The sequence below is a fragment of the Semicossyphus pulcher genome, unplaced genomic scaffold, assembly GCF_022749685.1.
Source record: "Semicossyphus pulcher isolate SPU_LCO1_2020_fin unplaced genomic scaffold, fSemPul1.0.p SCAF_6, whole genome shotgun sequence".
NCBI lineage: Eukaryota > Metazoa > Chordata > Actinopteri > Labriformes > Labridae > Semicossyphus > Semicossyphus pulcher.
The window spans coordinates 25431486-25449092 of record NW_027211737.1 but is presented as its reverse complement, the minus strand read 5'-3'; the positions used below and the strand labels follow the sequence as shown (position 1 = coordinate 25449092).

At 45.2% G+C, this 17607-nt stretch overlaps 1 protein-coding gene across 4 annotated transcripts in view; it reads right to left on the bottom strand.

Annotated features, from left to right (window-relative positions):
• Positions 1 to 1613: 1613 nt before the first annotated feature.
• The window catches only part of ncor2 (nuclear receptor corepressor 2), a 103770-nt gene continuing 87776 nt past the window's right edge, over positions 1614 to 17607 (bottom strand). For 3 of the 4 annotated variants that reach the window (XM_069683856.1, XM_069683858.1, XM_069683857.1), the window contains 18 exons: positions 16261 to 16407; positions 16040 to 16132; positions 15310 to 15527; positions 14883 to 15228; positions 14594 to 14794; positions 13725 to 13964; positions 11770 to 11922; positions 11401 to 11685; positions 11123 to 11303; positions 10619 to 11001; positions 8378 to 8508; positions 8060 to 8238; positions 7290 to 7424; positions 6669 to 6811; positions 6520 to 6573; positions 5474 to 5680; positions 4717 to 4896; positions 1614 to 4613 (listed from right to left, as the gene is read on the bottom strand). In XM_069683856.1, the coding sequence (XP_069539957.1) occupies positions 4417 to 4613; positions 4717 to 4896; positions 5474 to 5680; positions 6520 to 6573; positions 6669 to 6811; positions 7290 to 7424; positions 8060 to 8238; positions 8378 to 8508; positions 10619 to 11001; positions 11123 to 11303; positions 11401 to 11685; positions 11770 to 11922; positions 13725 to 13964; positions 14594 to 14794; positions 14883 to 15228; positions 15310 to 15527; positions 16040 to 16132; positions 16261 to 16407 (3473 nt within the window). In that variant the 3' untranslated portion in view covers positions 1614 to 4416. The remainder of the gene's footprint in view (positions 4614 to 4716; positions 4897 to 5473; positions 5681 to 6519; positions 6574 to 6668; positions 6812 to 7289; positions 7425 to 8059; positions 8239 to 8377; positions 8509 to 10618; positions 11002 to 11122; positions 11304 to 11400; positions 11686 to 11769; positions 11923 to 13724; positions 13965 to 14593; positions 14795 to 14882; positions 15229 to 15309; positions 15528 to 16039; positions 16133 to 16260; positions 16408 to 17607) is intronic. The other variant, XM_069683859.1, reaches the window with a different exon arrangement.

The following is a 17607-nucleotide window of genomic DNA, read 5'->3' as shown; positions in this document are numbered from 1 at the left end:
TTTTCATGAAGAAAAAGTATCCGACCTAACTGTAGTTCCTGACTATACTGTTAATTAAATAAATAGGCCTACAATGATTTACGTATAAATACATTTCTGCAGCATTCCTCTCTTGCCTTATTTGCAGCAGCAGTGTTAGTTCTATATTTTGCTTCTCATTTAAACGGTCTGACAGAAGCAGACAGCCGACGAGCGCTCCTTTTTGTGTGGAAGAAGCGTCTAATGGCAAAATGCCCATTTTGAGTGCGCACAGAGCCTGAAGCAGAAAGCCTGGGTTAAACAGAGAAAGTTCAAAACCACCTTCATGATACCCGTTATCTCTAACTGGTGCTTGAGGCTTTATTGAGCCAGCTTACCTAAAGAAAGCCTGTGTATGTTGAACTTGCTTCGTAGTATTCCCCTCAGCAGTTCAGCGCTCTGCCTTACCGTCGCTTGGCACCCAAAACAGGCATCAACAAAAAAACAAAACACAGGAAACTCTCTGAAAAAGGGGGATTCCCAGCCAAACGACAAAGAGGCCACGTGGAAACAACGACAGCTTTAAATACTTTCTGGTTAAAACATCATTGCTACTAGCAAGGGTAAATTAATTAATTAATTAATTAATTAATTAGAGGGCTTTGTGAAGTCTCCACACCGTTTTGGATGACAGTACAGGGTCTCTGTCAAATCATTTCACATATTCATACTCATACTGTCTGGAGGAATGCTAAAGTTTTGTAGTCTTAACAGATTTAAAACCTCCAAGAATGGATTGTTTGACCACTTGGGGGCATTATAAATCAGGCTGTTAAAATGAAACTGAAACATTCAGCTGATATAGTTCATGTGGGTTATTAATATATAACAGGAGCTGTTAAAGCAACAGGAGCTAATAAAGAAAGGATCAAATGTATTTTTCTATTAGTTCAACAACACTTCAGCTTTTAAATCCTTGGATTTCTTTTTTTTTTCTAATTATGTTTGATACTGATTCATATAAGATCCAATCATCAGTGTGCTGAATATTATGAATAGAGTAAATGTATGTATGGATGCAGTTATATGGAGCAGTAAACTGCACATAAAAAAAAGGTGCGTCAGGAAAGAAAGATAAGGAGAGAAAGAGATCATATAGGATTTCATTGTTTTCCACCTACTCTCCCTAAACCAACCAACCCACCCACACCGTGCTGGAGCTGCTATCTAATCACTCAGGCCATAGCCGGTCGTGGCCTCTGCTCTGGCTGACCAGAGGTCACAACTTGACGAGGGTTTTCCCCAAACCGAAGCTGCTGTTTGAATCGGTCTCTGCGGAGCCGCTGACCTCCATCAGCTGGAGCAGAGAAGTTGAACCTGTAAACTCACCATGGGTCTTATTCATAAACTTTCCGAGGCTTATGATAATGATGTCATCAATTTCTCCTGGCATCATTGCGATCTTGTTATTGTGAGCTTACAGGTCTGAAAAACTAATCGATTTGTCCACATTTGCAGTTAAAAATATGCTAACGCTGCCCCCTGGTGGTACTTGACTGCACATTTCGCTGCAGGACACAACAGATGAAAAGCGAGTGAATTCATCCATAATAGAAACACAACATGCTAATAAATAAGATGACTCAGAGACCATGAATGGCAATAAGCTTTTTATTTAAACATTAAGGCAGTGTCTTTTTTGTTTTCATTTTTACACTGCTATCCACAAAGCTTGCTGGTGGGCATGTAGAATTTAACCATGTGAATATTTCTTTTTTTTTTCTTTTTTTAATCGTAATACCAACCTTGAAGCAAGCCACATAAATATTTACATCTCTTCAGTTTTATATACAATCCTTGCTATTATACAGTGGGTTATAATAAAAAAAAAAATCATTATGCACAAAATGGTTGAACAATGTACGGTTTATGTCAATCCCCCCCCAACCCCCCCACCCATGTTTGGACAGTCCAGGGAACACATCAGAAATTGACTTTTAAATGACTGTTTATGATTTGTAACATGGCTGAAATCAAAACAAACTGTACGCACAGAAACAAAAGAGGATGCATGTTAAAATTCATCTCAGTATACTTTTAAAAACATGGTATTTATCTGTCGTCGGATTAGGGAGCAGCTGGATATGGCTTAGTCTGTTTACTGTCACATTCTTAAATTTCATCAGTGGATAAATGATAAACACGCAGAGAGGCCGATGGACAGACCCGGCTGTACTTTTGCTTCGCAGGATGAAATTACAAACCATCTTCATAGCAAAAAGACCTAGAACAGTGTTCTGCAGGTGTGGCATGCTAGACGATTGACAGGTATGATGGAGGAGAGAGAGGAGGTAGTCCTATAACAGTCATGTTCGTGTTGTGAGAAATGAACTACGGTTAAAAGACGTCTTCTTAAACCGCTGAAAAAGCTCGCCGCCATCGTTTCAGAGTTTTAATCAGAGGACAGAAGTCTTCCCACGAGCCATTTCACATGATTTACAGAGAGGGGCGTTTAAAACACTGCAGACAATCTGAGAACTAATGCAACATAAAACCAGCGTTGAATGTCTCCACCTTATCTAACCAGAGCAAAGACAGGGGGGTGTGATGAAGTACACTTAAAATGTCACAGGTCTCATAGTGTAGGAAACAGGATGCTGGCCCAGGTCGGAGCTTCCTGTGATAGTTTGTTTTGAAGATAAATCTATCGAGTCAAACAGTTAAAAGCTAAGGCTGTGATGAATATGAAGAAAAAAAATGCACACAAAAACATGATTATTAAAAAACAGAGGACGTTTCATTTGCTTGTTTGTTTCAGATTTCCCTGCGTGGACAGTTTGAACCCTGTCATGAGGGGCTGAGAGAAAGAAATTGTGCGTCACTTGGTAACTTCAGTACTGTATATGTAAAATAAATGGCACTTAACACTATCTCATAACTGTACAAAATCTGATGACGAGTTGGGTCTCAGCTCCTCCTCTAGGCAGTAAAAGGTCAGAGGTCAGACCGTCACAACAGCTCCTAGATGGGATTCTAGCGGGCCGGGTGAAGCCGCTGCCGCTGCCGCCGTGGACCAAGGGTCATAGAAAGATGGCTTTTTTTTTTTTAAATCACCTCTTCAATGCGAGAGAACTCCAGGTGATGCTGCGGAGTTCGTCTGTAAGCAGCATTAAGGTTGGTCTGCACCTGCTCGAAGCGGCCGAGTGATTGTCGCTTTGAGTGTGGGAGCGATGAAGAATAGAGACCAAAATTAAACAGATAGGTGTTACAGGATGCCTCCACGGTGGGATTTCTACGCTGTTCTCGAGTCCATTTCTCTCCTGCCCCGGGAAACACAGATTCTTAAAAATGCCATTGTGAACATGTTGACAACTAAGTGCTTAATATCCAAAAACCGTTTCAACAAACACAGACATGGTTAATATAAAAACAGTGAGAAAGTGTCACTTGTTTCAGTGCCATCCATCTGGCAAATCATCTCTCCCCACGTGGATGCCTGAAGTCAACAGGCCTTCGCCGTTCCTCAGGACCCCCCCCCTCCCCTAATATATGACATCAGCATGAACAGCATGTTTACCCTGTAAACCAATGATATGACCCTCCCGCATAACAATCTCTGCCCCCGTCCATGCCCCCCAAAAAAGATACATCATTGCAGATAATAGACAACAAATGACACCATCAAAAGTTCACCATCAAAATGTACGACAGGTCTCAGCTCACGTTCCAAACACAGGACTGGACTGACTGAATTTAAAGGAGAAAAATTAAAGAACTGAAACGAGAAAAACAAGATGTTGATTCTCCTCCTTTCCCCACGCACGTGTTTCTGTAGTGGTAGCAGCGCACAGGCCGCCTGCACCTGGAGTTCACCGTGAAGAAACGTGAGAGGGTCGCCCGCTGTGTTGGCCGCTGCTCTCAGGTCAGATTTGCACTCAAAATCTGTCACTAGAGCCGCCGTCAGGCTCCTGACCGACCAACAACACGACCTCAGAGTCCCTCCACACCGAGTGTCAGCACATTAGAGCGCTACACCTGAAAGGTGCAGGTTAATGTGTCTTTATTGATAAGGCCAGTGAGGAAAAGTAGTAAAGTTTAAAAATAAAAAGAAGTGATTTGTCCTTTAGAGTAGTCCTGGAGTGAGCGATAACACGTAGGTGCTAACACACACGCACGCACACACACTCACAAGGAGCAGCAGTGTTCCAGCTCGTCGCTGCTCTGCGCCTCAGGTGTGTGAAGAGAGGACCTGATCCTTGCTTTGACGACTGACGGAGGAAATGCAGAGAGGAATGGTGCAGAGAGGTTTGCAGATACCTCGGCAGGTGCGTGTGTGTGTGTGTGTGTGTGTGTGTGTGTGTGTGTGTGTGTGTGTGTGTGTGTATGAGTGTGTGTGGGGCTGCAGCAGCACAGAGTTGGTTGAGTGTAAGCGGGTCCTGTGGCATGATGATTTCCGGGTCACTCGCTGTCAGACAGGGTCTCGTACTGGGACATGAGCAGAGGTTTTGGCTCCTCCTCCCAGGACCGGCCCTGTCCGGGTCCCAACCCGGGTCCCTGGCCCACCGGCTGCCCAGAGGAGGGGGAGGGAGCGGACACCGTCCCGCTTGGGAATCGCATTATCAACGGGTTACAGGGGAAGGGAGTCGGAGTTGAACCTGCAGAGAGACAGAGTTGTTATGACGTGTTTTCCAGACACAACAGAGAGCTGCTTCAACTCGGTGTAAAGTGAATGAAAGAGTCTCTAGAAACGTTTAGTACCGGTGGATGAAGGCCGGTCCTCCCACACACGGTTTGTGAGAGGAGTTCTTCTGTTGCAGTCTCCCTCAGAGTGGACTGAGGACACAGAGGACGGTCTCTCCCCCCCTGACAGGCCTGGTCCTGGAGATTTGGCCTTCCGCCCGTTAGAGCGCCCGCTGCCTTTTGAGGACTTTCCCCCACCTGCAGACAGAGGAGGCGGAGCTTAGACATAAAGTATCACACAGCTCTGCACAAACCAGTTCCAGCTCAGCATGGAGCCGACACAGTGTAACTGAGGAAGTAACTGAACTGCAATAGTTTGGCTGAAGAGTACAGGACTGCTGGGATATCTAATGCCTTCAGTATCTTTTCTGAACTGTTATGATTAATGGTTTTTAAGAATATTGTCAGAAAAGACTTCAAATAAGTCTTGTGAATTAGCTGGCAATGTTTAAAGAGAAGAAAAAGACTGGATACAGTTTAAGAGAATAAGAGCCTAATCATAAACTGAAGACTGACTGTAGAGGAGGCCTTTCTGATTCCCTCACACAGATTATTAACGGCTCAGTTGTGTTTGCGCTCCAAACAGCCAACATATCTCTGATTGATGATCGGAGGGTTGTTGTTGGAAAGCTTGGTATGAAGCTGAGTGCAAATCCAGATTGTCTCGAAGGGAACATTTTGAATGCCAGGGTGGAAATTACACTTCACGGGACCGCACATTCAAGACTATATAAGGGTGAAGAGAACAGATAAATACTGTCACAGGCTGCTGTACCTTGTGAGAAGCAGTCTTCAGCACGTCCGTCAGCCACAGACAGATTAGAGGACACACCGGAGCCCATCATGTTAGCAGCGTTGGATGGAGAGCGTTCCTCGGACTGATCATCGTATTTGCCCATTAAGGCCTTTCTTATAATGGCCTCCAGGCCGATTGAGTTACCAGGAGTCTCTGGGGCCGGGTGGCAGCGGACACTCACAGGACCTGTGAGAGCAAATTAAAGAGTCAGACGGAGAAAGAGACGTTAAGTACAGAAGGTGCAATCAGACACAGAAAGAGAGGGTATGGAGGAGCATATAAAGAGGCGGAAGAGAGCGAGTAATGAAAGTCAAAGAACCACAGACGTACATAGTAAAGAAGGAAGGTCAGCAATGAGGGACAAAAGACGAGTTAAAGACATGTTTGTGGCATTAAACACTGTTTGTTCCAGTAAGTTAAGTTAAACTAAACAAATCATAGACTGTATAAAAAGATGGACGACATGACAGCTCCAGACTACTTAAAACGCGTCATCTGGCGGAGGCCAGGGAGCTCGCTAAACTACACCTCGCCCGCCTCTGATGTCATGTCTCGTTCAAGATCGGCAGGTTTGAAATGTAGAGTGCAGACCGGAAGATTTTTTAGACGATCCACCGGTATTTTAGATTTTGTACTCGCTCTGAGCCATTGCCTGTAACAATAGTAGTTCATTGCACTACATGGGAATTTATCTCCAAAACAAAAGCCAATTCTAAATGTTATACGACCATGTGCCGTCACTCATACACTTTGTTACCTGCAGTGGGTTAACTTCACGTATTATCATGTAATAATGATCTGATTTATCTCCAGTTTTCTTACACACTAGCACTCTTATAAGCCGTTTGGTGAATTAACATTGTTAAATAAAGCAAAAGTTGCAGCGTGTATACAGTCATTGAGCCACTTTGCAGTCATTCCCAGCCATTTAACCAACATTACAAATGTGACTGAAAATAAAGCCATGTAATTCTCTTTCCTGACTCTAAATAAATCTAATAACTGATGAGGATTAAAAAGGTTACCTGCAGTTGTAGACGCCGGCATGTTGAAGATCTCTGTTCCAGGCTGACCTGCGTCTGAAAGAGGCAAAAACATTTTCCTTAATAAAGCCCCCTTCCTTATGAAACGACTTATACTCACACACTTAGGCATGTGCCGACGTCACACTTACTGAAATCCCCCTCATTTCCAACCACAGTCATCTTCTTAATCATCTCCTGTTTCTTTGATTTCACAATAGCTGACGTGCTCTCAGTCAGCTTGCTGAAGAAAGCCGGAGGCTGCGTGGCGTTGGGAGGGGAACGAGAGCCCATTCTGCAGGAGGGGAAGGAGAGGCAGGTTAACACATGCACACTGATCAAGCTCTTTGATATCCCCCTTATACTCTTAACGTAGTTTGGATGTAAAATGTTGATCTGTTTATATATTTAATCATCTTTTATGATGCCTGCACTGCTCCTCCCCCTGGTAACACCCTCTAAATGAGATTCCAGAAAACACCAAATTATTGTAGCCACTTATATTTCCAATTTCATTCTTTCAGTGAATATAAATTAGGATTGAAAGCCCCTCAAACCCCCTCGATCATGAACAATTCCCAAAATTAGGATGGCATCCGACTCCTGTCCTAGAGGAGGTAATACAGCACTTGTATGGCTGGGAAATATGGCTAATGCTTAGCAATGTGATACCTGATAACTGACAGCACCCGCTTAAGTTCACACAAGCAATAAAAACTATTTGCAGCGAGCTGTTTCTGTGGACGTCTACTGCAACGTGAGCTGTTAGTTACCCTTGCTCCCCCTGCTCGTTGGGGTAGGAGGCCCCTCCCTGGACTTCAGGTTCAGAGTTGGCTCCAGCAGGAGACACCGGTTCAATGCCGTCATTTGAAACACTGACTGGGGAGGACTTGGGCTGAGGAGGAGACCTGCAGGGAAACACAGAGACGTTTACAGAAGGAGTCACATAAATCCTGCATTGTTTACTTTAGAAAAACAGTAAAAAAGGGTGAAATCTTAAGCCCCTTTCCCACTTGTCAAAAAACCCGCTAACACCCGGCTTTTTTGCTTAGTGGGTTAAGACCCGGGTGAAATGACTCTGCAGTAGACCCGGGTAATTATCGCCTCGGCTCCGATCGGCATTGATGGGAACACAAAACCTGTGTCGAGACGCTAATCTCCGCCCCCTTTCCTGTGCGATGCCATGATGCGCTTTGGAGTTCCCGTTGCTGTCGCGTAAATACAGAAGAACAACATACAAGGTCGAATTTGTTCTTTGTTTCGTATAGCAATCCTGGCAAGACTGCGAGGTGAGTGAGCTTCTTCTGATCTGAGGGGAAGAATAAATAAGGCGACAGGTTTCTGTTCGCTAACCCTGTTCCCAGCATATTTGTGACGTCAAACGGTGATGCAGCAGAAAAGAGACTGACAGGAGTTTACTTCACTGGCAATGGGAAAAGAGATAATCTGCATTTATTAGCGGGTCTTCCCGGGTCTGAAAAACCGGCGTCAACACGCTCATTTTGGCAGGAAAGGGGTATTAAAGTGATCATGTTATGCTCACCGGTCTCTGTTGCGTTCTCCCCCAAGGCTGTCCACGTACCGGGGCCCTTGTGCAGACTCCTGTGAGGTGGGTGGGAGCTGGGAGGCACTGGGTGGACGGGTCAGGTCCAGGACAGGAGAGCCGTGGTAGCTTTGCTGCTGCTGCTGACTCTGCCTGGTGTAGTCTTTAGTTATCACCTCCTGTAAAGTCACATCTGAACATTAGTACTCCTTCAAATGATACCAGGTCCTTAACTTTAAAATCACCTCTGCATAAATATAGAATCCTTGTCGTTTTATTGTGCCGTTTTTGTTATTTGTCGTGTTAAAGTGAACGTACACTGATGTGCTGTGCCAGGGTGACCACCCTCTGGCTGCCTTTCACACAGGGGGACGGGGGCTGCTGGCCCGGAGACAGTCTCTCCTCAGACGGAGGACGGTACAGACCGTGTGGCTCCATCTTCTGTTGAGCTGAGAGTCAAAACCAAGGCACACACACGCACGCACACACACACAAACACAGCCAGACATAACATCCACACATGGGTAAAAGTTAGTCTTGTTTTTAAGTTAAAGGGGACTAAAGTCTTTAAAATGTGCTCATGAAAACATGCAGACTTCAGACGTGTCAGTCCACATCCATCAGAGATATGGTGGATGTGTAATTGTAACATTTCATGTAGCATCTGCACATGAAAGCTCAACGGGTTCACGTTATATATATTATATAATACACTGTATGTTCGGTAAGTTCTTCATATATGATGAACTCTTTGCATAGAGAGCAGCTGCCAAGAAATGAGGCTAAAATTGACTCGTTTTGCATCACTGACTCAAAAGAAGAAGTCAGAGAGCGTCTTTTAAGACCTTTCAACTGATTTACTCGATAACATCTTACTGTACTTCCTTAAACCTGCTAAAGGTACTGTTAGAGTCAAAGAATATTAATGCATTGACTTTATGATTGTGGGTCTATTTTAAGATTCCCTTGTGCATAATGTCTCACCGTGTGTTTTCTTACTCAGCTCCTGCACTACAGTATTTCTCTCAGGAGATGATGATGTAAGTCGAGCGTGGGGGTCAGGACTGACTGTGCAGACTCTCAGGGGGGCAAGTCCCCCGGAGGGACAGGATGCTGCAGTTTATGTTGTTAGCTAACAACAACACAACACACTCTGCGCTCATTTCAATAACAGCTAACAATAGCTTTCATTTCTCTCTTTGCTAGTTAGTGATTACATGCCAACAGCAAGGTGATGATGCCCTAATAATAAGTCTGCCTGGCAGTCTTTGCCTGTTTGAGAAGCATGCTTCCTGTCGACTTAAAGCCACAACACTCATTTGGACCCAGCATGCGGTTCTCACCCGCCCTGCAGACTGGTAATATATACAAACGAGACAAATTGCTCGACAAGCAGAAAACAACAAAACAAAATCACATTCCAAATGACGGACAAACTCCCAGAGGCTTGATTGAGAGAGAGATGTGTTGAGCGTTTGGCATGTGTGGGAAGAAAATAAACAAAACAATCAGCAGAAATTACAGTGAGCCTTAAATAGGGACATGCAGAGATTTGGGGCGGCAGAAGCTGCAGGACCCCTCTCCCCCTGGATGGCTGAGAGTCTTTCTCGACGTCCCCTTTCCCACCCGCCTCCTGTGCAGCACCGGTGCTCTCAGGGACCCCAGGGACTCAGTTCTGTGGTTGGTAAAGCTTTCTATGACGTTTAAAGAAAGGGACTGGCACACCAATTCTCTATTCCCCTTCAGTCATCTGGGCTACATGTGGTCCAGAGTAGTGCTGCAGCACAATATGTTTCAAATAGGACTAGGACAGGAAGCAGTGCCTCTTCAGACATGCAGCAGCGAAAGTGAAATACAGGCAGCCTATTAAACACGGGATGTAAAGGCCTCCTGCAGTGAAATGCCTCTTTAAAAGTCTTAAATATTACTGTCATGGCCACTTGCATGTGGTGAAATATTCTGTTTAAAGTAAGCAGCCGAATGGGAGGGAGAAGGGGTGCCACGTGGTCAATTCAAGACACATCCTCGAAAAAGAAAATAAGCAGCAAAGGATGTTCTGCCTTAACGTCCCACCAGCTCGTTTACCTTAAAAAGGGCACCTTAAAGGACACCTCGGATCTGCTTCATGGAAAAGTAAACGGTTTGAGTTGTAAGCTTTTATAATTGTATCAATGTTTAATAAGAACTGACTCTTCTTATTTAATCTCAGCCCGTCAGAGCCAATTTAGACGGGCCAGAGGTTCAGTTTTCCAGAGGGCCCCTCGGTGGTCTTTAAGTAAATAAAAACTAATAATAAAAAAGCAAAAAAGAATAGCATCGAAGGAAAAAAATGTAAATGAATTGGGCTGATTTGATAATGCCAACCACCACAGCGTGCAATAGGCCACAGACTGACGGGGGAGGGTCTGGGTGATGAGGGGGACCCTGGGATCCAGAGCGTCTTACCATCAGTGGCGCTGCTGGCAACAAGCGAACCGGTCTCTGGCATCCCCGTTTCACAAGAAATTTGACGCATAATAATCGCGTTTATGAAGTTGGCCGCAGTCATGGTGGTCTTACCGAGTGCTCGGAGCTCTTGTTCCTGAATGGACATCTGTTTGTTTTGAGTCTTTTCCCTACTAGGAGTACCGCTTTCTCCACGGCCGGGAGGGTTATCCGACTGGGGAGGCAGCAGGTGTTGCGGCCGACCTGAGGCCGAGGGATAGGGACCCGGGTACATTCCTCCTGGACTTGGGCTGGACAGCTTGGGGTCAGATTTGCCGGAGGGACCGTGCTGGTCCTGCATGTGCTTGGGTAGACCTCCCCTGTTTTTGCCTCCCTCGCGGCTCTGCTCTTTGGCTACACTTGAGTCCATGGCAGGTGGGTAGGCCTCAGGGGGCACACCTGTCCTTTGGAGGTGGCCCGGGTAACCTTGGTAGCGGGCTGGCCCTGAGGACATGGACCTGGAAAGCCAAATAAAACGTGCTAAGTAAACAAGACAAACAAAATGTTCCCCTTGCTGTGAGGAATCTGGGAAATGTCCCAGTGTTGCCCTCATGAAAAGAAAACTTAAACACAGTTTACCGAAACACAGAGCCGGAGGGTTCGCTGACAGAGAGACTCTTGCCCCCTGTGTTGTGCAGGACGCTCGGCCTCTGCTGCACGTTCTCCTGGGTGCGAGGGGACACTGGGGAGTGCTGGTGGCTGTACGGCTGGGATGAAGGTCTCACACTGCTGCTGCTGCTTGCCAAGCTGTGCTCTGTACCTGAGAGGCACAAAACAGATCCATTTGATTAATAATTCATTATTTCTCCCTTAAATCACATTTTTCCTTCTAGTTAAAAACATTATGTGCTCCACACCTGGTCTCCAGATGGGGGCGTGCTCCACATTTCCAATAGACCCGCCCTTCTCTCTGTCGCGCTCTCGGTCTCTCTCTCTCTCCCTGTCGCGGTCCCGTTCCCTCTCTCGTTCCCGGTCTCTCTCCCGTTCTCTTTCTCGATCTCTCTCCCGGTCCCGTTCGCGCTCCCTCTCTCTCTCCCGGTCACGCTCTCGCTCCCGATCCCTCTCTCTGTCCCGTTCGCGGTCTCTCTCACGCTCGCGCTCTGAAGACGTGCCCTGCATCTTGTTCATGTGCGAGGAACCAACTGTTGAGAAAAAAAAGCAATAAGAACGATTATAGAAGCAATAATCGTACAACGTATTTAACCTCTGTGTGAACTGAATCGTACCTGGTGAGATGGGGGAGGTGGTGTAAGGCCTGCCAGGGAAGGTGGCGCTTCCCCCGGGGATGTAGGTGATGCGATCCATGGGGGAGCCGGCTGCCCCTGCAGAGGGAGGGACCAGGACAGGTAAGTGTGGCACCTGAGAAAGATCGATGATCCCTAGAGGACAGAAAGAAGAGGAGTGTAAAGAAAAGCCTAACACCTGGTTCTATATGTGTTTGGGTCTGAATGAATGACAGGTAACAGGTTAGAGAAAGCCTAACGATGACTTCTTGCACTGGTTCACAACACAAGATACAAAACCGATCCACACAGCAAACGGCCTGCTTGCCGTTATGGATACAACAGTTGGAGATTTTTATAGGTCATGTTATAATGTGAGGAAAAGAAAAACATGGTTTGTCTGTTTGAAATTAATAATAATGAAATCAACTTGAAAATAATAAACAAATACATTTCTATGTGGGCAAGCGTTTACCCGCTGGTTCAAACATGGGAAATGTTACATGAACACAGAACAATGGAAGAAAAGTAGATAAAATGACAGAGCTTTAAAAGGGAGATCCGTCTGATCTAAGTAGCATCTGCTTTAGCGAGAGTTTTAAGACACGTTTCTGTAAATACTTGCAGTAATTTCGTTCAGTAATTTACATTATTCTGAAAAGCAAACTCCCTCACTGCTCACACATTCAGCTTAATAGCTTTTAAGCATCCTAAGTGCACAACTCTTACTCATAACTGGCTGAAAAATGCTGCAGCAAATTAAATCTATTTGATGCTTTGGCAAAATAAATAAGAATAATAAATACTCAAGAAAGAGAAAGCAACTTACTGTCAGATTATTGTTTCCATCTCTAGCAGCTACTAATTACCTCTACCTCCACTGCTGCTTAAAGTAATAATCTAGAAGATTTTCATGTAAATAAATGTCTGTTAAGTCACCATCTATTGCCGAATGAGTTAACACAATGGTGATAGAGCCTATGGCCCACTGATGAAAGCCTTTGCATTTGCATTATATAGTATTATTACAGACTGGGTGTTGGGTGCAACTTTTGCGGAAAAAAAATCACAAGCGGCGCCCAGTTAGTGACGCTAACGTTTTCCATCAGCCAGCAGTGGTTGGTCTGCCAGAGAGGGTAGGCGGAGCTAAGCGTCTGCTTTTCCGATCTCTGCAAGTGCTGCGAGTAAACAGTAATCTACTATGGCTGAATAAAACAAAGAAAAGATGGATGACTACAGATACAACTTCAAAAATAAGTGAAAATCCAAAGAAAAAAACAAACTCGACGCTCAGATGAAGGCAAACAGTCTTAAAAGGAAAGCGACCGTCAGCGAGGAAAATCAAGAGTTACAACCGGAGACAACCGTGGACGTCACACATGCAGCACTGTCTGGATATCTGGGAAGTGTGCTCCTGCAATTACCGTTTATCGCCATGGGTGCCGCCAAAGACAATGAAATCGAGATCTCTGAGATTACAACTTACAACAATGGAGCCCACCAGCCAACAACTAACTTATGCTGGACAAATACCATCAAAGATGGACATGCAACATGCAGCGTCAGAAAAAACTCCAATCTATGGCTACAGAACAAATATCAACATGTCTAAAGCTGAATCCTTTAAAGTTTTTAGATAACTTATAAGACAGAAACCTGTGAACACATCATCAACATGAGTTTCAGTTAGAGGTAAAATGTTCAGTAGACGCACAGCACTGCACTTCTACATGTTTCAGCCTACAGATAACTGTTTTTAAATGTTTCCAACCTTGATTTAAACAGGAAGTCCCTCATAAATATTGAATGAAATCAAGTCAACATGAACCCTGCTGCTCTGGCAAAGTTACACTTGACCTGTGGAAGTACATTTCAGGCTTTAAAAACATCTTACAAAGGTAAGAACAAGGTAAGACATATTTGAGGGAGTGAGTATAGTGAAAGTCAGCTGGCCTCACCACGGGGGGCTGCAGAGTAGGGCAGAGGAAGGGGCTGGTCTCGTCTCAGAAGGTCTGAGCGCTGGGCGGCCATGGCAGCCGCTGCAGGCCACTGGTGCATCTGCTGGGAGGTGATGTAGTCGTTGAGCAGCGTCTGGCGGTTCTCCAGGGCAGCGGTGTCGGGAAAGCTACGGATGAGGTAGGGGTAGGGATGAGGGTACGCTGGGTTGGGGGCTAGGTGGCGAGGCAAGTAGTAGGCCGCTGTGTATGGAGAGACGGAAACATGTGTCAGGATATGTCTGTCAATCATACTGGAATGGAAAACAAATCAAACTGATTATAGGACATACAGGTGATGTCACATATCGCTCTTGACTGGACGTCTTCTGAAGACAGTGTGGGCGGTACAGACGGGGCTTGATTGACATTTCCCTGCCGCTACAGTTTTGTTTCACCTGTCAGGTTGAGTTCAGGCGGACAGGCCCTCTGGTATGACACTTCAAGAGTAAACACTTTGTATGTCTGGACGTGGTACTATAGGTACTGGTAGGCAGATAAAATACAAACCAGGAAGTCCTTGTTAAAGGATGATCAGACACTTTTGGTCCACCTGGCGTTTTCTCTTTGGAATGTTGAATGAATTCACGGTGCTGCATCAAAGGTTTAGCCTAGTTTTTGTTTTCACTCACACTCAGGGATGATTAACAGTAAGCCTTTAGGATTACTAAAATACAGTACAACAAGGATTTGGTGCCCTCACATAGCTCTACCCAGTCTCATTTAAGCTGAGGTCCGCTCAGGTCACAATAACTGAAAACACCTGTAGGTCCAACAAGGACATCACATTTAAGAGTCTCAGAGGACAGAGCTTGTTGTCAATTGGGATGTACCTGGGTCAATGGGGATGCCGCGGGGCAGTGCTGCAGGATCGAAGGCAAGGGGGATTTGACGGTACACGTCTGCTCCGAGACCCTGCAGCAAGCGCTCGTAGGTCTGCTGATCAGCAACACCCTGTAGTGGTGATTTGGTAGCACTCATTTCCCTCGGGGTCGGTGTGGCTTTACGCTCCTGGGGCGGATTCTTACTGGAACCTGGAGTACAAACAGCGAAAAATGTCATTTACCATGTCATATAGGAATCAAGCCTCCAAAATGTCTCGACTGAATGAGATGCACTTGCCATCATGCTGCCTTTGGCCTCCCTCTCTGGACAGCGGGGAGCTGCGATGCGAGGGTCCAGGGTAAGGGGTCCTTAGGCTGCCTTTGTCGTCGTAGCCCACTGGACTATGATGAGCCTTGCCTCCCTGCTCGGACCCCAGGGTGAGGGGAGACGAGCGGGCTATAGGGCTGGCCGTACTGACCACTGCGCTGGGCCGCCCTTTAGGCGCCTCTTCGTAGCGGCCCCTCTCAGCACGCATCTCCATGTGGGAGGGTGCGTTGTGGTAGGAACGTGGTGAGCTGGCTATGATGGAGCGGACATCGTGACGTTTCCCTGAACCAGCTGCCTCCTGCTTCATGGGTGTTCCCTGAAGAGAAGCACAACATGAGTTAATAAAGAGAGGGTTGAAGATTTAGTGTTAAGGTTGGTTAGCATGTGTTGTGTATACCTGTGCTATGATGCCCTCCTTGCCAGGCTGTCGGAGCTCCTCCCTGGGAATAAGGTGGATGGAGCGCCCAGGCTCCTTCACCGTGGGCACCATGCCCTCCCTGCCCTTCATCTGGTCTGAGAGTGAGCCGGGCCCACGGGGTGGGGAGGCTTCTCTCTTCATCTGCTTGGGCTCCCTCCTCAGGTAACCATCCTGAGGGTCCAGATGACGAGGTATACCTGAAATCATACAAATAAGTCATTCTCTATTTTTCCATAATCAAGACTGAGCAGCATATTTCAGATTTTATTCGTATTTAGACAGACAGGAACAAAAATGAAGAAACAGATAAGACAGAAAGCTGCAGAGAAAAACAGCTTCTTGTCTCTGCAGCTTTGCTGAGCGAGCACAGAGAGGCAAATCTGATAAAAATCAGTTTAAAGATTTAATCCTCTGCGACATCTTTAAGACTTCTCTCAGTCCAGTTATGTCACTGATCTGTCAGGCTTATAACCATGTACACTTCCCCTCCAAAACAGTAATTAGTAATGCAATGTCAGCCTGTTTCTCTTCTAGTGTCATCAAAAACATACTGTGGATTAATTTTTAATGTTCATTCAGCAGAAGGAGAATATATTTGGACATATTGGGGAGAACATCTTGAAGAAAGGAAATCTACCATTATAAGAAAATTGGAATTAATTTTTTTTTTTTTTAAATGCTTGTTGTTTATATTGCGGTGACGTCTTACCTTGTGAGATGGAGCCCCGGATGTGATGAGCATCCTTGTAAGCAGCGTGGTGCGGACTGTCCCTGTCATGAGGCATGGCTCGACCAATCAGACCTGAGGAGGAGGAGAAGCAGTGAGTGCATGATACATGATATCATCAATGATAAGATTTGAATGTGTTAAACAGAATTATGTCTTGTAGCATTTCATGAGAGCACCAGAGTGGTTGTGTCGTCTCTCACCTTCACAGTTGGTGGCAGACAGTGAATCCCTCATAGGGAGTCCTCGAGAGATGCCTCCCTCCATGACGTCGTACGGACGCTTCAGGCCTAAGATTTCAGGCTGCCCGGGGCCTCGGCCTTCATCTTTAGGGGTCTGAGAGGACGGGCCTACAAATGACAAGAAAAAGATACAATAATTAGGTTAGCTAAAAAAAGCTTAGCTAAAGGATAGAACTCACTGGGCCTCATTCACTAATATATATGCACAGAAATGTTCTTATGCATACGACCACGGCCCCATTTGTCTATACAAGGACATCCGCTCGACGTATCAGGAAGAGAGCGGCGAGGTTAAGACAAATAAAAAGAGGGAAAAGGTTCCAAGACATGGCCCCAAAGTGAGAAAAAAAAAACAAAAGAATAACAGTACAGCGGAAATTGAGGTGATTGTGTCGGAGGTGGAAGCAAAGCGTGTCCTCAGGAGTCACCATGATGAAAAAAATTAAGCTTGGGCTTCAATAGCTGAGGCTGTAGATGCTGTGTGTGGTCCTGAGGTTCGGACCGTGGCTCAGGTAAAAATAACGAGTAGTTCGACATCAAGGTGGACGGTAAAAAAAGAATCGCTGAGCAGAAAAAAGAGGAAGGAAACAGGTGGAGGACCACCTGATCTGACAGCGCAGCATGAGAGACTGGCTGCAATAATTGAATCATTCATATCTGGAATTTGTTCCCGCACTGAGCGTGAACATTATAATGTTAAACAAGAACCGTCTCCTAAAGGTCATTCATTTCAGAATTTAAAGTGTTGTTTTGTAATTAATTTCATTTTATTCAAATGAAAACAACAATGCTCATTGCAACAATTAATTAATTAGAATTAACAATTTAATTTGGTCAGTGCATTATTAAATTCACGGTTTTAATTGTTGTTGTCTGTTAAAGGCTTTATTTAGATGAATAGTTTTAATATGCTGTGCATTAAGTTATAAGGGTGCGTGTTTACATTTTCTGAGAAAACCGGTCCTTCATCGTTTGTGCGTACGCATGGTCTGAGGAAGATCTACATTTGTTCGCAGAGTTTGAACAAACTCATAAAACTCAAAATAACATATTTGATGAATCCCAGATTTGTGTGTCAAACATCATACGCACGGTTTAAGCACAGATTTGTGAATGAGGCCCAATGAGATCAAATAATAGTGTAGTAGCTTTTAGTACCTCTAAGTCCGTCTATTAATAGAGATTTATTTATGTGTGCAATATTCACAGGATGTGCGATATTGAGGCAAATTAAGTGAAATACATCAAGCGGCGACTCTTTTGTTGCTCGGTGCAAAAAGAAAACTCTCCAGTTTCTTGTTTTTAATG